Source organism: Pteropus vampyrus, unplaced genomic scaffold (assembly GCF_000151845.1).
Source record: "Pteropus vampyrus isolate Shadow unplaced genomic scaffold, Pvam_2.0 Scaffold331, whole genome shotgun sequence".
Classification (NCBI taxonomy): domain Eukaryota; kingdom Metazoa; phylum Chordata; class Mammalia; order Chiroptera; family Pteropodidae; genus Pteropus; species Pteropus vampyrus.
In genome coordinates this window covers 137,732-160,485 of record NW_011889112.1, presented here as the reverse complement: position 1 = coordinate 160,485, position 22,754 = coordinate 137,732, and the positions used below count along the sequence as shown (strand labels likewise).

At 44.6% G+C, this 22,754-nt stretch overlaps 1 protein-coding gene and 1 pseudogene across 11 annotated transcripts in view; one reads left to right on the top strand and one right to left on the bottom strand.

The window, feature by feature from the left end:
- Positions 1-308: 308 nt before the first annotated feature.
- MPRIP (myosin phosphatase Rho interacting protein) overlaps positions 309-22,754 on the top strand; it is a 141,515-nt gene continuing 119,069 nt past the window's right edge. For 6 of the 11 annotated variants that reach the window (XM_023522106.1, XM_023522105.1, XM_023522104.1 and 3 more), the window contains exon 1: positions 384-540. In XM_023522106.1, coding sequence (XP_023377874.1) covers positions 418-540 — 123 coding nt within the window. In that variant the 5' untranslated portion in view covers positions 384-417. Of the gene's footprint in view, positions 541-22,754 lie in introns of all 11 variants that reach the window. The other 5 variants (XM_011378118.2, XM_011378116.2, XM_011378109.2 and 2 more) reach the window with 2 other exon arrangements.
- Positions 2,668-21,976, bottom strand: LOC105304172 (annotated as a pseudogene).

Sequence of the window (22,754 nt, the reverse complement as noted above, 5' to 3'; positions counted from 1 at the left end):
GGCCCGAGCGCGGAGAGGCAGCGGGCCCGGGAGGCCGCGTCCATGGGCCCGCGGCGGCCGTGCGGCGGCTGTGCGGGTGGGCGGCAGGGACTGTGCGCTCTCTGAGGGCCCGGGACGCGGGGCCCGGCGCTGAGGTGCCTGGGCGCGCCGTGCAGCGCAGCGCCGTCGTACGAGGAAAGGCCCGGGCCGCATCCCAGCGCCTGCGAGGCCGCCCTCACCGCCGCGGGCGCGCTCCGGCCTGCTTCCACGGCCCGGCTGTGAGGCGGCGGCCGGCTGGGGCATGCCGCGGCGCCCGCGCTGAGCCCGGCCTGAGCCTCTTGAGCCCACCGTGCATGGTGCCGCCGCCCCGCCAGCCACTGTCCGTCGCGGAGCGCGCGCCGGTCCGGGGAGCTGGGCCTCGCCGCCGCCCCGCTGATCATGTCGGCAGCCAAGGAGAATCCGTGCAGGAAATTCCAGGCCAATATTTTCAACAAGAGTAAGTGTCAGAACTGCTTCAAGCCCCGCGAGTCTCATCTGCTCAACGACGAGGACTTGACGCAGGTGAGCGGGTTGGGTCAGGGGTCCCAGAGCTTCCCCGAATACGGAGACCCGGGCCCTGCTCAGCGCTGCTGCAGACCCCGGCGTCCCCATTGGGCTGGAAGTTCCCCGGCGCGCGGATGCCCCGCTAGGTGTTGCAAGGAGTCGACCAAGATGGGCGAGCGTCCCTCACTGGGGGCTCCGGCTTCCTCCCCCCAGTTCTGAGGTCCGTGAGACCACAGTCTTGCTATGGAAAAGAGAGCGGACGTTGCTTGGTTCCCGAGGCGGGAGGCGGGAGGGGGTGGGGGTATATCCGCAGATTCCTGGGAAAAATAAAAATGGAGCAGGAAAAAATGTGCGTGAGACCTAGGGGGTGAGGATAGAGGAGGGGGTGGAAGTGTATTGATCGACTCGGGACAAAGGGAAAATTCTCAAGTATGCCGAAAAATAACATCCTTTCCCGTTCCCATAGCCCTGCCGTGTGATTCATGCTTTTGGGGTGACTCAATGCCTAGATTTTCTTAGTAGGAACGAAGCACTTGGAGATTGTTTGCTGCTTCACAGGACCCCCCTGAGGTCTGTTTTAGGACCAGACTTAGACTTGTCCACCCAGAGTGGTCAAGGAAGTAGGACTGGCTGGGTGGGCTGTGGGCTTTCCCCTTGTCAGACCCACCCTGCCCTTTATCGAAATAATTGTCACTGGAGAGAGGTGAGGGGTCCTGAAATCTGGAGAGGAGGGTCTTGTTCTTAAACCTTTTGTTGATGAGAGAACTGGGGGCTCCTCTCCGCAGCCTTCCCCCACAGCATTCCAGTCCCTTGGCAATGAATGAGGAGACCTGTGGGTCCTGGGGAAAGTTGGTTCATTTCTCTCTGCCTTATCTGTCAAATGAGGGCTTCAGTATAGCTGAGTATCTCCCAAACCTGCATCAGAGTCACAGTCTTTAAAAACACAGAATTCTAGGGCCCCATCCCTGGAGTGATTTAGGAGATGAGGGAATTTGTATTGGTAACAGCTCCCTAAGAGTTGGGCTACAATCCCATTGGTCCTTTGGGAACCTTGCACTGGTTGCTCTCTGAGCTCCCAGTGTTCTTGGATTTTCTGGAACACTGGGAGGGCATTGGGACATGCAGATTCCTTGGATTTCCTGACCAAGCCTTGTCTACATCCCCTTGGGACATGTCTGTGGCCCCTCCTTGCCCTCTTCCCCAGTCTCAGTCCTCTTCAGAGTTTTCTCTCAACCCACTGAATGAGGCCAGGGGAGCTCCCTTCACATTCCAGTCCAGGGTGACATAGTTGTGGCCACTCCTTTTTCAGAAGAACCCCTTAGATGGAAAACATTACTTTGAAGCATATCAGCTTGGCTGTTTTTGATGCTACTTAAGTGCTGACAGAGTTTGACTTGTTTACATGGCAGACAGGACAGTGGAGTGGCAGGGCAGAGGTTATGGCCTGGAACATGGTACCTTCTTCTGAGATCAGGTTCCCCACAGCCAGGAAAAGTCTCCTTTGAAATAAAATCAAAAGCTTAACCAAACACTCAAGGCTGCAGAGTCATAGATTGTTAGGTCAGAAGAGCCAGGTCAGCTTGGGAAGGGTAGAACTCAAGTTTCCTGGAAAGATGTTCTGGGGTGTGGGGTGGGCTTTTTAGGGAAGATTCCCTCTTCTCTACTGGATGCCTTTTTCTGAGCAGTTTATGTGGTGATGAGGATCTTGGACCAGAAGTCAGGAGACCTGGTTCTAGTCTTGGCTGTCACTTTCAGCTATGTGACTTTGAACAAATATCTTTCTCTCTATATCGTTTCATTTCCTTTTCTATAAATTGGGAGTAGGGATCCCTGGCTTACCTCCCTCACTAGGATGTTGCAAAAAGCAGGGAATGATATCTTATTACACCTTTCTTAAACCAGTGACTTCAGTTTCTTTTAGGACATAATATATTTATTTATTAGACTCATGGTCAATACTGAGTTATAACCCTGTTTTAAATATCCATAGGGTATTTTATCTTTGCAAAGATAGGTTCTAAAAATCATAAAACCAGATATATTAATACATATATCAAAATTAGATTAAAAATGTAGGTCACGGTTCTCATTCAGTCTAGCATTAAAGATGTTACAAAGATACATTGAATACCACCAAGTATTTACAGACATATATTGTCAGAAAGGTCTTTCTCTGATTTTAGCAAAGAGAAATCATTCAAAATTTATACTACTGACATGATTTAACTTTGGTACGTTATTACTGTTTCTCCTACTATAGCAAGTTCTAGTTTTCTCAAGGCCTTTTTCCAACTTTTATGGAAATAAAATATATTTCCAACCTTCAAATAAAAATGCTATTCTCAAATGTACCAGGTTGGTATATTCACATATATCCTTTACAATTTTAGGCTAAGCAAAGACATGCATTTAGAGCTATATTAACAATATTAAAGCAAAAAGACAACCCAACTTAATATCAAGAGAAATTGTGACCTTCTATGCAGTGTTTGATATAGAAAACTGATGTTGACATATTTTATTCCATATGGTCACACATGGTCCAAGAACATTCAAATAATAAACCAAAATGAAACATGTTAAAAGATTGATCTTCAAACATGATGCCACGCTTGTCTGTGATCTGCCAACATAAAACCACATCCATTCCTCAGTGGCCACCAAAACATTCAGCAAGCTTCTTTAACTGTGAGCTGTTTGAAACTATCAGTTTGATCACTATGGACTATTTTTTTCAAGCTCTGAATAGCAACTGTAGGGATCTCAGCAGGGATTGGAGGAACCAGCTCAACCTTGGCATAGTGCCAAAATGTGGCCACTAGGCTTGGAGTAAGTCACAATAGTGTTTACCAGGTCCGGGAGCTTCTCTGAAAGGTTATGGACAAATCGGGCCGTGGTTCTAAGATGGAAAGTCTGTGGCCTCGAACCTAAACGTTTTTCTTACAACTTAAAAAAATGAACAAAAACCATCTCTAGAATAGTAAATTTGGATTTAGGAAGTTCCTGAGCTTGGCAAGGGTTGTTCTGAGAATATCCTGGTTATTCCAGGCAACTGCCAAAATTGGTAGATGGGGTACTTACACTTCATAGGGCTTGTTTTCTGGTTCTTAAGCTTAGGTAAACTAGTAGAATAGGATGTGCATATTTGAGCTGACTCTGTTAAAATTTTTATTTAAAATCCTGTTGATTATTAATTTGATTCAAAGGGGCGGGGTCACAAGTTTAAAGTACTTTTCTCTTTCACTATATTGACATTTGAATTGTGGGTTTTGAAACAGGCCTGAGCCCTCTAGGGCACAACTGGAATGGTAGTTTCTGAAATAATGAGTGGGGCTATTTGTACTGGGAGAGATTAGGCCAGTTTTCTACCTCCTGGGATCTTTCAGGAAGAAACTGCTCTTGAAAAGAGGAGGGAAGGTCAGGGCTGTTGCCAACAGCCTTAGCTGCTGCTCTCTGCATCCGGCCCTCCCCCAGCCTCTTACTCTCATCCTCACGGCTCCTTTAGAAAACCTCAGCCGATCGGTTCCCATCAGTCTCCCCTAAGTTACTGTTTCCTGCTGCACTTCCCCCGCCCTGAGTTTATGTTAGATTATCAAGGCTGGAAGATAGATCAGAGATTATTGAGGCCACCACCTCTTTAAGAGGCAAAGGCACTGAGACCGGGGAAGCAGTGAGACTGGCTTTTGCTCTGGGATGTTATAGTTCCCGGAACAAGCGATAATTTCTCTGAGCCTCCTGATTTGAGCTTCTTTCCTCAGCTGTGGACTTCGTTTTTTCCCTTAGAAAGATACAGAAACCTCTTTAAGGGACTGCATTGTAGCATCAGACCTGGAAGGGACTGAAGATCCCTTCTCAAGGGTAAACTACTTTTTTTCATGAGAAGACTGAACCCCAGAGAAGGGAGAGCTTGCCCATTGCAGGGACACAGAATTCTTCATCCACTATTCTTTCCCCTACTCATATTAAGAGTCTACAGTGGCCATTCCATAAACACACAGTGAGGAGAATAATGTCAAGAATGATTATGTTGCAGAGGGTGCCTTGGAGGGCAGGCTTTGGATATCCCATCAGGGACCTTGAGTTTGTTGGCTCAAAGCAGAGGAGTTCTTTACTCTCTCCTCACCACTGGAATTCAGAGTGATTCAGTATAAGAAAAAGCAACAGTCCTTTATCATGACACCCTCCAGTGCCAGCCCCTGTTCACAGGGTGGCGTTCAATTCTTCTACCGTGCATTTCTCTACATAATATGGAACTTAAATACACAGTTAAAACCTTTTTTAACCTAAACTGTATATACATATTTGCTCTGCAACATGTTTTTTTTCTGGTTAGTAACATGTCTTACAGCTCTTTTCATGGAATTACACAATATGTACCAAAATCGTTGTGTATAATGTACCATCAGGGATGAACCATAGTTTAACCATTCCCTTATTGATGGACAGCAAGGTTACTTTTGGGTTTTACCATTATAAACAGTGAATGCTTCAGTGTACAGCTTTCTAAATGCTTTTAGATGTGTGTGTGCCTGCATGAATGCAAGTATTTATTTGAGGGCAAATACCTAAAAAAGAATGACTGGGTTGGCATCAAGCACATAAATTTTTTTTACAGGTATCACCAAATTGTCTTCCTAAAATGGCTATCATATTATTGTCAGGATTGGATATTATCAAATGATTTAATTCTTTAATAATTTCCATGATTACCCGTGAGGTTAAGCTTCTTTTTATAATATTTATTGAATGTTTTATTTCTTTTGTGAATTGTCTGTTTGCTCATTTTTTTATCCAACCCCCCCCCTTATTTATTTGTAGGAGCTTTCTGCGTATACTCTAGGTCAGAGATCCACAAAGTTTTTTTTATAAAAGGCCAGGTAGTAAATATTTTGGCCTCATAGATCCCTATGATCTTTGTGGCAACTATGCAACTTTGCTGTTACAGTGCAAAAGCTGGTGTGCAAAGCTGCTGTAGACAATACATAAACTAATGGGAAATGACTATTTCCAATAAAACTTTATAAAGGCAGGTAGCTGGCAGGATTTGGCCTGTGGCCATAGTTTGCCAACTCCTGCTCTAGATATTAATCTGACACCTGTCATTATTACAGGTATTTTCTCCCAAGGTGTCACTTGTCTTGTAATTTTATGTAAGGACATTTATGATAAGGTAGTTTTAAATATGAATGCATTTAAATCTTTATATGTTTTCCTTTATAGTTTGTAGTTTTAATCTCATGCTTACGAGGGTCTTCTTTCCAAGATTATAAAATAGTCTCTTATATTTTCTTAGTTCTTTTATACTTATTTTTATGCTTAGTTTCTTAATCCATCAGATCATGTTTTAGGAAAATAATCTGGCTAAAGGTAGAAGCTCTAATAGAGGCACTTGAAGTACTCCAGATAAATTACAGTAAAGGTCTTCTCCAGGTCAGTGCTGGCCAGGAGGGAAGGTGTTGTCAGGCATTAGGGACAGGATATTGGCATTTGGTCAGAGATGGGGGTTTGGTTAGAGGTGAGGAAACCTGGTTGGATAAAACTAATAAGAATAACAGATTTGTAGTAGATTTAGGGAGTGAGGAAGAGTTAAAAATAATATGGTACGATTGACCTTGTGGAACTGGAGGTCCAATTTGGCCCATAGGTGAATCACCCACTCAGGTAGTTGGTGGTCAGAGCTGGAGAAGAGGTGGGGGCCAGGGTAGGAATTCTGAAGTCACAGGAGTGAATGCAGTTACTCAGGAGGCTGTGTAGAGTGAAATGAGAACAGGGGGAGTAGAAGCGGGTGGGAGGTGAACTGGAGTGGTTAGTGGTTAGTGGGAGCAACAGGTCTGGAACCCAAGGTTCTTGGCTTCTGGGCCCTCTTCCCAGCTTCAGTGTGGGTTTCCAGGAATCCAGGTGGATATTGACCTGATGTTGTGTCTCATTCTCCTGCTGACTTGTGTAACTTTAGGCATCTGGATTTGAGTTCTAGTCCCTGGTCTACTGCCGTTTTGCTGTGGGATTTTGGCTGGTTGTTTTCCTTCTCAAACCCGATTTTCCCAGGCGGGGGATGAAGAGTTTGGTCTTGATCTCTCCCAAGGCTCTTCTAGTCCTCCCACATCTCCTTTCAGACCTCCTGGTATAATTCTGTACTCCACTGTGCACATACCCCACTGCCAGGGCTGTTGAGGTCTTGGTAGGAATCCCAGATATAAAGGTGGGTGGGCCAGGACTTGGTCTCTATGAATTATTACATTGACTTTCCTTTTGTACATATGACATTCTTAGATTCCAAGATATAGAACTTCTTTATTTGGTTTAACATTTATCTCAAAGCAATGGGGAGATTTCATGCCCACCCTCTTTAGAAGATTTATAATTTATGCTTAGATTGGTAGATTATTTAGCAGGGAGTGTGTCAAAAATCCCAGACCTTGCAAGTGGCCAAGAAGCACGTGAAAAGATGGTCGACATTATTAGTCATTAGGGAAATGAATCTCATTTCTCATCACCAGGATGATTATAATTTAAAAAAAAAGGGAAAATAATAAGTGTTGGTGAGGATGTGGCAAAATTAGAACCTTCTTGCATTGCTCATGGGAATGTAAAATAGTGCAGCCACTATGAAAAATAGTTTGTCAGGTCCTCAAAAGAATTACCATATGACCCGATAATTCCACTTCTAGCATATACCCAAAAGAATTGAAAGCTGATATTCAAACAGATACTTTTATGCATATGGTCATAGTAACATTACTCACAGTAGCCAAAAGATAGCAACAACCCAGGTGTCTATCAATGGATGAATGCATAAACAAATTGTGGTACATCCATACACTGGAATATTATTCAGTTATAAAAAGGAATGAAATATTGAGACATGCTACAATACTATAGAACCTCAAAAACGTGTTAAGTGAAAGAATCGGACATAAGGTCACATATTGTTTGGTTCCGTTTATATGAAATATCCAGTATAAGTAAATTCATGGAAACAGAAAGCAATTAGTGGTTGTCAGGGTTCTGGAGGAGGGTGGAACTAGGAGTGCCTTTTAATGGAATCAGGGTTCTGTTTCGGAGGTGATGAAATGTTCTAGAACTAGAGATGCTGATTGCATAACATTGCGAATGTACTAAATGCCACTGAATTGTTTATTTGAAAATGGTTGATTTTATGTTATGTGAATTTTACCTCAATAAGAAAAAAATGTACAAGAATCAATGTCTCTCTCTCTCTCTCTCTCTCTCTCTCTCTCTCTCACACACACACACACACACACACACACACACACAGAAATAAATCCCAAACTTGCCCTCTGTTCCTTGTGGCATTTGGAGTGAATATCTGATTGTTTCTAGAGCCTATATCAGGGATTGGCATTTTTTTTTTAAGTTCTGAATAGTAAATATTCTAGGCTTTGTAGGCCAACAGGCTAAATCAGGGAGTTTATGTAGGTTCTTATATAACCATTTAGAAATGTAAAAGCTATTCTTGGTTTTGGGCCTTAAAAAAATAGCCAGTGGGCTAGATTTGGCCTACCAGGCATAGTTTGCCAACCCCTGGGTTAGACCAGCCCTGTTCAACAGAGCTGTAATGTGAGCCACATATGTAATTTAAAAATTTCTAGTTGCCACATTCAAAGATTAAAAAGAAACAGGTAAAGTTAATTTTAACTATATTTTACGTAACCTAACATATCCAAAATATTTTCATTTCAATATGTAAAGAAGTTGTGTGCAATTTTACCTTTACAGCACCTATCAGTTCAGACTAGCTACTTTTCAGGGGCTCCATAGCCATGTGTGGCGGATGCCTACTATGTAAGATGGAGGAGGGTGGGGTGCAGCTCTGGCTGCAGCAGCCTGGGCCACAACTGGGCCCTTGAGACCCTAGTACAGGGTAGGAAGGCTGTACTTCTGGGTTTTTCTCCATGGGAGTGTCATGCAGACAGCCTGCATTAGGAGGATTCCTGGAACACTGGCTCTCTCGGTACCCCTGTTTGTGTTCCTCCCTTGGTGTCTTTTTGCCAACTTTTAGATGAATGTTACATCTTCTTTGGTGATTCTTTTTAGTGTGGTTGAGAGTTCTTGGGCTCTGATCCTCACTCTCTGTCCAGGGGCAGAAGGGAGAAGGGTGCTGGCCAGGGCCAGGCTGTCCTGTCCTGTGGGGAATGAGAGCTTAGGGGACAGGCTGGCATACCCCTCTAGGCTCATTGCTGGACGTGGTGACTGCATTTTGACACTGCCCTTTGTCTTTGCCGAGTGTTTTGCAGCTGTATCCTAGCTGCTTTTTTCTCTGCGTTCTAGCCTGCTACTTGACCTTTCTCTCTAAATTCTTTTTCCCTTGCTACACAGAAGGACTACAATGGAAGACCTGTGTTCTATTCTTGGCACAAACTGTGCAGGGTGACCCAGGAAGGTCACTTAAGTTCTATGCGCCTTGGTTTCCCGCCCTTAAAGCGGGTGACCATATTCTATTTACAGGGAGTGGTGTGCTAATGGAACGGAGGGAGGGTGCAGGCCAGGCCTGTGGAGGTTACTGAACCCCCTTTATGGTAATTAATATTCCAGGAAGCATGCTGAGGACCTCTCCTGTGGGAAATAGCCTTTGTTTAGGCTATTTCCAGATTTCTAGGACCCTGATGCTGTTTAGCTGCAATAAAGAAATTTGACTTAGAATGTTTATCTTTAAATTGTTCTCAAGATGTCATTTAATTTTGAAAGAGAAGAGGAGAGCATTGCAATCAGGGAAAAGAGACATAGGGAAGTAAATTCTACTGTGACATCTTTGTGCTATGTGGGAGGGAGGGTGGGGAACAGTGTGAAGAGCACTGGATGCTAATTTGGAAGCATTCAATCTGAGAAAACAGGCTTTTATTTTATCCTTGGAATCTCACTATCCAACTCTCACTTTCCCATCTGAAATGATACAGTTGGACCGGGTCAGTGATTTTCAAACTTTCATAGAATCTCGGAGCCTTTTACTGACAGGAATCTCATATGAAAATGCCATGTATGAAACAGTTCTGGGTGACATGGGGTTGGAGCCTGGATCTTGGCCTCTTGGCCACTTCTCTTTCCCACCTCTGGGGCCTCTGGTCACCTCCCTAGATTTTGTGGTTGTTCCAGTTTTAGCAGTTGAGGTTTGTGTGAAATCAGCCAAGGTGGTTTCACAGCTGCCCTGGGATGGAACCCCAAAATGCCCAATCTCACTGCTCCTATCATATTGTCACCTCTTTGGGGGACAGGAGAACCAGTGAGTTGATCTGCTGGCATTTTGTCTCTGTAGGCTGGAACTGGAATCTTCCAAACCACTAACTGGTTTTCTCAATCATGGTCATCCTAGTTCTCATGAAACCACAGCCTGGTTTTTGCCTGGAGTTTGCAACCTTTTGACTTCTTCCTCCCCTTAAGCTCAGATTGGTGTTTGCATGTTGTGCTGGATGGTGGCCTGTCCTCGTCTTTGGGGCAGCTTGCAGTGAAAGTGAGTAGATGGGCCTATCAAACTTTCCTGAGCCTCCACTGCACTGAATCAAGTGTTATATACCATGGTCTCATTCCTCCCTGGGCAGCTGGGGAGGAGAGCAGGGCTGGTGGCAGCATGGCCACTGTTGGAGGAAGGAATGTGGAGTTTTATAGAGGTTGGGTGGTTTGCCCAAGTTCACCAAGATCCCTAGCGATGCACTGTGATACTGAACTCTGTTCAACAAGGCTTCCATGCCAGTCTTCCTGTGGCCAGGAGGCCACTTTGGCTTATAAACTTGGTACTGTTTCTGTAGGAGGCTGGGGTATTGCAAAATAAATCAAAGCTGTTTAATGAACTTCTAATTCCTAGCCATGGGAGGAAGGGCCTGCAGGTGCTGGGTGATCCCTCTCCATTAAGCAAGTGGAGAGATTGCCCCCAATTTGCAAATGGAGCCAATGAGGCCCAGAGAGATTCAGTGACCTGCCTAGGTCACAGGAAGGCCAGTGTGGGTTTTTCCAAAGTCTTGTTTGGCCTCCCTGTCTGATAACAAGTATTAACCTTGGATATCAAAAACAGGGCCTTACCCTGACTTGGATTCCTTAGTGTGTAGGAGTACATGTGGGGAGGGCAGCAGTGCAGGACATTTTGCAGGTCCTTGTGCAGGTCCTAAAATCGCTTCAGCCTCAGAGTATCCCACAACTCCCAGACAGGCTGCTGGCTTATGGCAGTAACCAAATCTTTGACATAGCCTGGAATAGGAAGCACTGTTTCCCCCTGAAGAGGAATTCAGAATCAGGCAATATTTATGTCCTTGATCTCTGTAGGGGCACAGGTTTTAACAGGCAGACCAACAAGGTTCCATGGTGCACCTTCAGACCTGGCCTTTTACCTCCTAATAGTCCGGCCCATAGCTAAAGGAGCCAGGGGCAGGAGGAAGTGGCTGCTGGGAATCTCAACTGAACCAGGGAAAGAACATGTATCTCCTGGGTCTCTGGGTGCCACACCTAGGGCCTTGCTACTTATGCTGGTAAGCAATCTAGGTTCAGGGAGCCTCAGGCTCAGTGGGGTTGTAGTATTCATTTGTCTTCCAGTTGGGGACCTGCTCTGACCTAAATATGTGACACAGTTCCATTTTTTTCATCTATATTTGCTCAGGTAAGGGATTGAAATGGTAGGGGGCGGGGCAGGACTCTCAGCTCAGATTTGGGTTTACATCCTGGCTCAATTTTCATGCTGATTGAGCAGTTTACTCAGAATTTAAGTGTCTGTGTCCCTCCTCTGAAAACTGGGGGCTTTAATAATACCCATGTCTTTGGGTGACTATGAGGATAGTGGAAGATGTAAGAAATAGCCAAATTTGTAAATAAATGTTTGGTATATAGTAGGCGTTCAGTAAATGGGTTCATTTTGTAAGCACCGACTCAAAGAGAGCACCTGCCTCTGTGATTCTGTGGGACTGGTGACCCTCAGACTCTGTTTCTGTCTACCCCCATGGCCACAGAACAAAGCCCAGGCTGCCTCCTTTCCACTGAGCTGCTTGGCACCACCCTAGCACCTTCCTCCAGTTAGCCCTAGGGATTGGAAGGGCCATAGTCATTTTGCTTGTTTGGGTTTGATTTTCAGCCATGTTTAAATATAAAGATTGAACTGATTTCAAGAATTTTTAGTGGGCAGAAAGTGAAGAGGCCAGGTACCAGACAATATTAGAGAGCATGGGCAGCTCCAGGGTACTGTCTGTGACCAGCGGCCAGCGCAGCAGCCTGAGCCCCTGCCAAGCCCAGGGAAGTACACAGTGCCGATCTCATGAGTGGCAGCAGCAGATCCCAATTTCAGAAGTCATTGCAAGAAAGTGTCTGAGTCATCGCCATCAGTGAGGTGGGGGCACTAAGAGAAACTTATTCCACTGGTGTCCGTGAGAACAGTTGTCTGGGAATCAAAGTCCTTATACCCTGTGGCCTGAGTGAAGTAGCCAGAGGAGGGTAGAGAGCAGCCAGGTCTAGTCCCAAATTGATGGGCAAGAAATCTGGCGAGAGCATGTCCTGGTCCTTTGGTTACCAGCATTGATTCAGCCGGCAGATGGATCCTTCTGTCCTCCTTCCTTTCTGCATTTCTAGCCTTTACAAGTCACCTACTCTTCCAGGGAGTGGAGCCTTCTGCCAAAGGGACCCTTCTGTAGGGTCTTAACAAGTAGAAGTGGCTCCTTGCAAAAGCGTCAGAACTAGCTCTTCTGACAGGCAAAGAGCCCTGACTCTCAGTCCCTACAGCCCCCTTCCCACCTATAAACCCTGTGAGCTTAGGGATCCTCTTCTTTGGGGGAGCTGGGCCAGCTAGCATGGCCATGCAGCCTTCTATGGTGCAGAGGTTTCCTACACTAAATCGAAGGAGCAGTTGACATGCTTTGGGATTATTTATTGTGGTGATAGTAATTCATAGCAAACAGTAATTCCTGTGTGCCAGGCCACTATTAACTCATTTATATTCACAGCAGCCTTATGAAATAGATAAGAAAACTGAGAGGGAAAGAGGTTAGGTAACTTGCCCAAGGGTGATACAGTAAATGGTAGAGCTGGGACACAAACCCAGATGGTCTGACTCACAGGCTCCTCTTCACACTGTTTCTCACACTAACCTGAGTGGGGTCAGGTGGGCCTTCTGGATGCTAGATCTCTGGCTGTGTGTGGCCCTTGGTCCCTCAGGGCTGTGGTCAATCCTGCTGGAAGGGTGTGTGTATGCTGGGAAGGGTGTGGTTGGAGGATGAGGCTCTGGCTGCATTTATTTAGATTTTCTGTCTCTTTTTTTTTCTCTTTCCATTGCACTCTCCTGTCCTACCTGTTTTTTTTGTTTTTGCTTTTGTTTTTGTTTTTGTTTTGTTTTAATGGGAAGCACTGCCTTTTGAGGGAAAGGATGTGACTCTTTCCATCAAAGCTGTTGCCCCAGAAATTTGTCCCCATGCATTCTTTAGCATTCCTCTCTTTGCCACAAATAGCGTCATATTCCAAAAATCCCATGACCATGGGCCCCCTTGTCAAGACCAAACAGGGAAAAGACTTTTTAAAATGTCACTTTCCTCCTTTCCCTCCAGCTGTTGCAGTCCAGTGAAGAGCCCTGAGCATGGGCTGGGCTTGCAGGGCATGGGCACAGGCAGAGGACTGAGCAGGCAGATGAGTTGGGGAGCAGGAGGGGAGAATGAAGAGAGGGCCATCAGCCTCATGCCTTCGCCCTATCTGTGCCTGGGATCTATGGACCTCTGTGTATGGGTTTGTTTGGTTGGTTTTTTTAGGTGAAATTCACGTAACATAAAATTAACCATTTTAAAGTATGTAATTCAGTTGCATTTAGCACATTTCCAGTGTTGTGCAAATACTACCACTCTGTAGTTTAAAAACATTTTCATCACCCCAAAAGAACACCCAGTAACTATTAAAGCGGTTATTACCCACTCCCCACTCCCAGTCTTCAGCAACCACCAGTCTGCTTTCTATTCGTATGGATTTACTTATTCTGGAAATTTCATCAAAACGGAATCATAGAATATGTGACCTTTTGTCTGGCTTCTTGCACAGCATGTTTTCAGAGTTCAGTCATGTGGTAGCATGAATCAGTATTTCATTGCTTTTTTTATGGCCGAATAATATCGGTGGATATTTGAGCTCTTTCTTCCTTTTGGATATTGTGAATAGTGGTGCTAAGAACATGGTTTTTTTTGAGCACCTACTATCAGTTCTTCTGGGTAGAGACCTGAGGTAGAATTGTTGGGTCCTGTGGTAATTCTGTTAGTGTGCTGTGTTTCGAATCAGTAATTCAAGCCAGATGTGAGCACTGCAGACTGTTGGGTGAGAGGACAGTAGAGGTAAAGCTAGAAGAGGTGGTAGAACCAGTATGATGCTGCTCAAAGCCTAGTACTCCTCATATGGAGAAATCCAAAATGGAGAACTGGGGGCCCAGGGCAGCCCTCATGTTGCAAGCACTTGTGTACAGCTCTGAGGTGGTGGCAGAGCCACTTTGAGCTTCGTTCCTTCCTTCCTTCTCTTTTTGTCTAACTTGAAGATCAGCTGAGCTGCCAAGAAGGAGCTGAGTTGGGGCTTTAATATTGTTGGGAGGAGCGCTGAGGTGCATGGGACTTGAAGGCCAGACAATGTAGGGAGACACTGGTACGCTCCAGGGTGGTGAGGTGCATAGGGAGCTACTGGTGAGAGGGCCATGGTACTTGATATTGGGCCTCCAAAGGATCCTGGGGTTGGGTAGTGGGAAAAGACCTTATCTGAACCATTTGCCACTCTATAACTAGTTTTCAAACTTTATTTCTTTAGCTGTTGAACAAGGAGCCCCTTGAAACAGAATGTGGAGCTCACATATGTTAATGCTGGGAGGAGGAATGGTGCCATCTATGAGACCACCTCACCTCAAACCCCTGCCCTACCACACACTCTACAGTGCCCCATGAAGCATAACCTTTGGGTGTCTACACTGTTTGAAGACCACTGATTTACTCTAACCCTTACATTAATATTTTTTGATATAATGAAATATTTTATGCATACGAAAGAGCATAAGTAGCATATATGTACAATATATGTACAGTATTCCTAAGGAACACCCAAGATACTTGATGTTTCCAGTGTTTCAGCCTCCCTTGGTGACTGGGATCCAGGAAACAGGTGTTGCCTTTGTGGAGTTCATGCCCCTCTCTGGCCCTCTTCTCCATGGCAGAGGTTTGCCTCATTGAAGGGAAGGTTTCTCTGGCCAGCTGTGTGGAGGAATCTGTTCATTTCTAGATTGACTGTAATGCAGCTGCTGGGGGCAATTCTGGTGTGAGATGCGGCTTTTTAAGGTAGTGCTGTTGAGAAGAAAGACTCTGAGTAGAAACCTGGAGATGGACCTGAAGTCTTATTTGTGTTTGGACTGACAGCCAGAGAAGTGTGATCAGTAATCAGGTTGGGATAACACTGCAAGCAGAGCACTGGGAGAAGCAGGGTTGTTGTGGGGGCAGGACAGGCCAGCTATGATCTGAGGACATGCTGCTGTGGGGGTGTGGTGATTGGCTAGTTCAGTAGGTCTCCAACTTTTTCTTCTGAAGACCCCTTTATGCTCTTGATTATTGAGGCCCTCAAAGCCTTTTGTTTATGTGCATTGCATTCATGGTATTTACTGTATTAGAAATTAAAACTGAGAAATTAAAAATATTTCTTAATTCATTGAAAAATAAACCTGTTACATGTTCACATAAATATTCTGAAAAATAACTTTTCCAAAACAAAAAAAATTGCTGAGAAGAGCCATAGTATTTTACCTTTTTTGCAAATCTCTTTAACATCTGTCATAATGAAAGACAGCTGGATTCTCATATCTTCTGCATTTGATCTGTGTGTTACCATGTCATATAGCCTCTGGAAAACACTACTATACATTAGTGAAAGAATGAGAGTAAAAAGGCAAATGATGACTTAGTATTTTTATAAAAATTGTTTTGGCTCATGGACCCCCAAAAGGATCTCAGGGACTGCCACACTTTGAGAACCATGAGTCTAGGTCAAGTTGGGCCATTTACATGAAGGCCTGGGAATGCCTTGATGGGAGCAGCAATGAGGACACCTATCATTATGGAGCTGATTTGGATGCAGAATCTGCGCAGACACTCAAGGCAGCCCCAGGAGTAAGGCGTCAGATATGGGATGAACAGAATGATGAAGGAGCCACCGGTAGACACCGGTGGATGAGTGCCTGCTTTCTTTAGCAGCCAGCACCCCAGGGACTGGCTCACCCTTACTTCCTGCTGCCAAGGGCTCTCTGAGGAATAGTGACGTGCTAGTAAGGTACACAGCATGTGGTAGGGACTCAATGTGAAAACAGTGGGGTAGCTTTTATTCTCCTTACGACACAGATAAGAGTGAGACTTGGGAAAGGAAGTCGCTTTGCTTTTATGCTTCACCACTATACTCTGCAGCTCTTGGAGGGGTCAGAGATGACAGTAATTTTTTAGGATGGAGACTAGAGCAGTGACAGGGCCAGCTGGGTCACCCATGTGGGAAGTGAGAGGCAACTGAGGATTAACAGACTGGGGCAAGCAGTTCTCATCTTAGCTCTGCTATTGATTTACTTTGTGGCCAGAAGGCAAGATAACCTTGGTCTTTTCATCTATTCACTGAGCAGTGCTTAGACACCAAACCCCATCCCAATTCCTAACCTGGAGCTTCATGTTTAGACACATGGGTAAGAGGCATGGAGGTAGCCAGGTGGAGTGCCCCTCTCCCTGGAGATATGGGGCTGAGACTAGGGTCAGAAGTCAAGGTGGAGAGGGAGATTCAGAATCCTTGGTCTAGTAGTGATGGTTGAGTCCTTCCTCTAAATGTGGACAGGAAAGGTGTTCAAGGGAATCTTGGAGAAGTCTTCAGTGACACAATTGGGATTTTTAATTTTGTTTTTTAAGAACTTTGGATCAACCCTCAAATTCGGCCTCAGGAAAATTGTCTCTTCTCTTTGGGATTAAAACACTCCTCGGGTCCTGGCCCTTAGATTTGGTTACTGGACAGGAATTTTGATATCTTCGATGTTAATGAGAATTAATCCCATAGACTTGGATTTTTTAGTTACACCACCATTTTTGTTATGACTGTATGTTTTATGGCATCTGTTAAGGAAAACATTTTCCCTTCCCCTTTCTTCTCCTTTCTTCCTTCCCTGCTCACTGCTTCTGCCTTTCCAGCCCTTCCACGTCCTCATTGGTGGGGAAGTCTTTGTGGAAAAGCCTGTGTAGGTTTCCTTTGATAAGTATTCAGCTTGAGCCTGGTCTGTATAGCTGGAGCTGCCTGACTCCCAGTCTGCTTATAAGGAACTCCTCAGGACCCATGCCCCCACCCCCCAATTCCAACACCTGCTTCAACTCTTTTTTTCTATTTTGGCTTTTGAGGAACTAATTGTCCAAACTTCACATTGATAGTAGTGTTTACTTCTTTGGTCTCTCTTAAAGTAAGTTTAAAAAGTCACCAACCATGTACACGAATGTTAACAGTTGCCAAAAAGTGTAAACAAACCCAATGTCCAACAAGTAGAGAATGGATAAACAAATTGGTGGCACATTTGTGCAATGGAATATTACTTGGCCATAAAAAGGAATGAAATATTGACACATGCTATAACATGGATGAACCTTGAAAACATTCTAAGTGAAAGAAGCCAGTTGTTGCAAAAGACCACATAGTGTCTGATTCCATTCATATGGGATGTCTAGAAGAGGCTACTCTAGAGATACAGAAAATAGAGTAGTGGTTGCCAGGGGCTGGGTTGTAGATTGGGGACGGAAGGAGTACGGGTTTCTTTTTGAGGTGGTGAAGTGTTCTAAAATTGCTTATTGTGATGGATATACTTTAAATGGGTGAGTTGTATGATGTGTGAATCGTACCTCAAAAAAGTTATTACAAAAATACCTCCAAGCAGTTACTACCCTCACCTCGATTTTATTTTTGCTCATAATTCACATTTTGCTAAACTTCTGTAGGCATACCTCATTTCATTGTGCTTTGCAGATACTGTGTTTTTTACAAATTGAAGATTTGTGGCAAGCTTGCACTGTGCAAGTCTGTCGGTGCCATTTTTTCCAACAGCATTCGCTCAGTGTCTATCACATTTTGGTGATTCTCACAATATTTCAAACTTTATTATTATTATTAATTTTATTATTGTATTATGGTGATCTGTAATTAGGGATGTTAATTTTGTAATTGCTTTGGGGTGCCACAAACTGCGTCTGTATAAGACGGCGAACTTAATTGTTGTATGTTATGACTGTTCCACTGACTGGCCATTTCTCCTTCTCCAGGCTTCTCTATTCCCTGAAACACAACAATTTTGAAAGTAGGCCGATTAATAACCCTACAGTGGCCTCTAAGAGTTCAAGTGAAAGGAAGAATCACATATCTCTCACTATAAATGAAAAGCTAGAAATGATTGAGCTTGATGAGGAAGGCGTGTCGAAGCCAAGGTAGGCCAAAAGCTTGGCCTCTTGCGCCAGGCAGTTAGCCAAGTTGTAAATGCAAAGGAAAAGTTCTTGATGGAAATTAAAAGTGCTACTCCAGTGAACACACGAATGATAACATAAAGTGAAACAGCCTCATTGCTGATGTGGAGAAATTTTAGTGGCCTGGATAGAAGGTCAAACCAGCCACAACATTCCCTTAAGCCAAAGCCTAATCCAGAGCAAGGCCCTAACTCTTCAATTCTGTGAAGGCTGAGAGAGGTGAGGAAGCTGCAGAAGAAAGACTGAAAGCTAATAGAGGTTGGTTCATGAGGTTTAAGGAAAGAGCTGTGTCCTTAACATAAAAGTACAAGTGAAGCAGCAAGTGCTGATGCAGAAGTTGCAGCAAGTTATCCAGAAGATCTAGCTAAGATAATTAATGAAGGTGGCTACACTAAACAACATATTTTCAATGTAGACAAAACAGCCTTATGTTCGAAGAAGATGCCATCTAGCACTTTCATAGCCAGAGAGAAGTCAATGCCTGGTTTCAAAGCTTCAAAGGACAGGCTGACTCTCTTGTTAAAGTCTAATGCAGCTGCTCACTTTTAGTTGAAGCCAGTGCTCATTTACCATTCTGAAAATCCTTGAGCCCTTAAGAATTATGCTAAATCTACTCTGCCTGTGTTCTGTAGATGGAACAACAAAGCCTGGATGACAGCACATCTGTTTACAACATAGTTTTCTGAATATTTTAAACTTATTGTTGAGACCTACTACTCAGAAAAAAAAGTTTCCTTTCAAAATATTACTGCTCACTGACAATGTACTTGGTCACCCAAAAGCTCTGATGGAGAAGTACAAGATTGATGTTCTTTTCAAGCTTACCAACAGAACATTCCGCCCATAGATAAGGAGTAATTTTGACTTTCAAGTCTTATTAGTTAAGGAATACATTTTGTAAGGCTATAGCTGCCATAGACAGTGATTCCTTTGATGGATCTGGGCAAAGTAAATTGAAAACCTCTGGAAATGATTGACCATATTAGATACCATTAAGAACATTTTATGTATCATATGATAGGTCAAAATATCAACATTAACAGAAGTTTAGAGGAAGTTGACTCCAGCTCTCATGGATGACTTCAAGGCATTCAAGACTTTTGTGGAGGAAGTAACTGCAGATGTGGTAGAAATAGCAAGAGAACTAGAATTAGAAGTGGAGCCTGTAGATGTGACTGGGTTGCTGCAATCTCATGATAAAACTTGAACAGATGAGTTGTTTTTATGTATAAGCAAAGAAAGTTGTTTCTTGAGATGAAATTTACTCCTGATGAGGATGCTGTGAAGATTGTTGAAATGACAACAAAGGATTTAGAACATTCCATAAACTTAGTTGATAAAGCAGCAGCAGAGTTTGAGAGGAATTAACTCCAATTTTGAAAGAAGTTCTGCTATGGTTAAAATGCTGTCAAAGAGCATCAAATGCTACAGAGAAATCATTCATGAAAGAAGTCAATCGATGCAGCAGACTTCATTGTTGTCTTATTTTAAGAAATTGCCACAGCTACCCCAAACTTCAGCAACTACCATCCTGATCAGTCAGTAGCCATCAACATGGAGGCAAGACCCTCCAGCAGCAAAAAGATTATAACTCACTGAAGGCTCAGATGATGGTCAGCATTTTTTTTTTAGCAGTAAAGTATTTTTAAATTAAGATAGGTACCATGTTTTTGTTTTAAAGACATCATGCTGTTGCACACTTAATAGACTACAGTATAGTGTAGTCTATTATAGTGTAGTCTATTATTATATAGTGTAGTCTATTTATTCACTGGGAAACCAGAATATTCTTATGACTGACTTTATTGCAGTGATCTAGAACCAAACCCACACTATCCCTGAGATGTACCTGTATTTGACATCTTCATTTCCCATTCTCTTGTCCTTTCCTGTTTGACATTTGGTACCCATGAGTAGCTCGCACCACAGATGCTACCACCATTCTACTCTCCATTTTGGTTGTCCTAGGTCCCCAGGAGCATGCTGTATGGAGGTGGTCTTGGCCTCACCCTCTGATACACACTCATGTATGCATGCATGTATGCACACACACACAGCTTGGGATTCTGGAGTGGTCAGATGTGTGGCAGCATTGCAGAATGTGTTCTGTGCCGAAACCAACAAGCCATCAGATAATATTATTTAAAGCTCCAGTCATTATTTTACCAAATATTTATTGAGTGTCTTTGCCTTCGCCCTGTGTTGCATCTGCTTTGGTAGAGGGGGTAGGACTGTCAACAGATTGTCATGAGGTTTGGGCCTCCATGTAAGTCTAGAGGAATGGGCCCCAAAGATACCAGGCCTTGTCTTGGGATATGCCCTTCCGACTTGGATGCGCCCATCCATCTTGAACCCTGGCCCCCGTAACACACTGCCAGGTTGGGCGAACACACTGCCAGGTTGGGCGGCACTGTGCGTAAAACTCTGCTGCCACCTTGGAAGGAACTTCATCTTCTGCACACACTGGCCGACATTACACTGGCTCACCTGTGTTGCTTTTCCCAGGCTGATGTCCCCTGACTTCTATTTCTGAAGTTGGTCCTTTGCTCATTCATCAGGAAAGCCTCTCCCAGACCTCCTCTGTGTTCCACCATGTGGAATTCCTTTCTCTTTGCTCCACTTTTGCTGCCTTTGTCTCTTTGTGAGTATTCTCAGTAGCTGTCATCTTTGCATTAACAGTTTTGTGTCCTGGCCTTTGGCAGCAAAGGTTGGTAAACTGTGAGTTTCTCCAGAGTTCTATGGCTGTATGTCCTGGATAATTACTAGAGTCCCTGTTCATTCCCCAGAGTGTCCCAGTTTAGATGATAATTTACAGGATTACTCTACTTATAAGGCTCTGCTTTCTCTGTGGTGGAGTGGAGATGGGAGCCTGTGCTCACACTTACATCTTTGCATAGGAAAGACTTCCTTCTGGATAAGAGCCCCATGATCTCTGTCACTCCTTAACAACCCATGGGGTCCGACCAGGCTGGGTGGGTGGCTCTGTGGGAAGTTTGTTCATTCTGTAATGATGAATTCCATACAAGTGCTGTGCCTTGGGACCACATGTAGGCCCTAGGTCTCAGCCCTGTGTCTGGGGAAGGCTCTGAGTAATGTGCTAATCAGGACCAGACTGCCCAAGAGAATACCCTACTTGGGAATGTGCTTCCTGCTGTGATAGTGCCAGCCTTCACCTTTGGAAGTGGCTCAGTGATGTGGAGAAGCCCTGTCGAGTGGTTAAGGGCCAGATATGGGGCCAGGTGGCCTTGGCTCATGCTGCCCTAGCTCTGTGGTCTTAGTCTTTCTTCACACCTCCATTTCCTCATATACACAATGGAGGCAGTAATGGTACATACCTTACAGCAGTAGTCCCCAACCTTTTTGGCACCGGAGACCAGTGCTTCGATGAGAAGCTAATGCTTAATGATCTGCGGTAACGCTGAGGTGGTGATGCTAGTGCTGAGGAGTGGCTGCAAATAGAGATGAAGCCTGACTTGCTCACCCACTGCTTACCTCCTTCTCTGCAGCCCGATTCCTAACAGGCCATAGACTGGTACTAGTCCATGGCCCAGGGGTTGAGGACCCCTGCCTTACAGGTTTGTTGTGGAGATTGAAGAGTAAGTGATGTGAAGTACCCAGAGCCTCATAAGCCATGGATGTTCTGATAACAGTGGGGAGCAGGACAGATGTGACTAAGAGGAAACTGAAGGGCATTTTAAATAGTTTCCCCAGCATGCTCACTTAGAGTGAGTGTGTGTCTTCTAGGCCAGCGGTCCCCAACCTTTTTGGCACCAGGGACCAGTGCTCCTATGAGAATCTAATGACTGATGATCTGAGGTGGAGCTGAAGTAGTGATGCTAGCGCTGAGGAGCGGCTGCAAATAGAGATGAAGCCTGACTTGCTCACCTGCTACTCACCTCCTGCTCTGCAACCCATTTTCTAACAGGCCACGGACTGGTACCAGTCAGCAGCCTGGGGTTTTGGGGACCCCTGTTCTAAGCCACATACCTCATGCTTTCTGATAGCTGGTGAGAGGCAGCCTTTCTCACTCATGAGGCTGGACTTTATGCCCCAATCACATGGCCCTTGGTCCTTATGTTGAGTCATTGCAGAGGCTGTGGCATGATTATGAATATCTTCTTATTGGCTGATTGTTCTTTTGCTGACTTTTGGAGGCAGATGCCAGGTCCTGGAAGCTCGTGCTAGCAGATGGTGCCCACATTGAGGAATGTAGTTTGGATCCAGAATGGAATGGCCAACAGGTTGATGTTCTGTGAGGCTCAAGAACACGATATGTGTCTTAGAGAAGAGTTTCAGCACAGTTTGGTCCATGTGGCATTGTAAGGACAAGTTTGTGTGTGGTCTCTTGAGGGGTCTATGGTGATGGCCAATGCTGATTGGCCCTGGCAGGTTAATTCTAAAAGAGAAGTCCCAGTTTCTTGGAGCCCAACTATGGACTCGGTGAAGATGTGTGCTCACCCCTGGGGTGGATCAGGCAGTTGGGCATATGGCTCCACTGACAAGTTTCCCTCCATAGTGTGTTTGGACTTAGAGCTGTTTGGTCCTCTTGCTGTCTGTCTGGGTGGCCACAGGACACAGTGAGGTCTTGGCAGGGGTATGACCTTAGACTGGACTTTGACATGTGCTCACATCTCCTTTTGCTGACTTATATTTAAACATCCTAGAAAAGACAGGTGACCTTGAAATCTGTGATTTATAAGATTATAAAGATGGCCAGATGGCTGCTACTCAGGCATTGTTTCTTCTTTTGTAATCGAAATGTAGAAAATA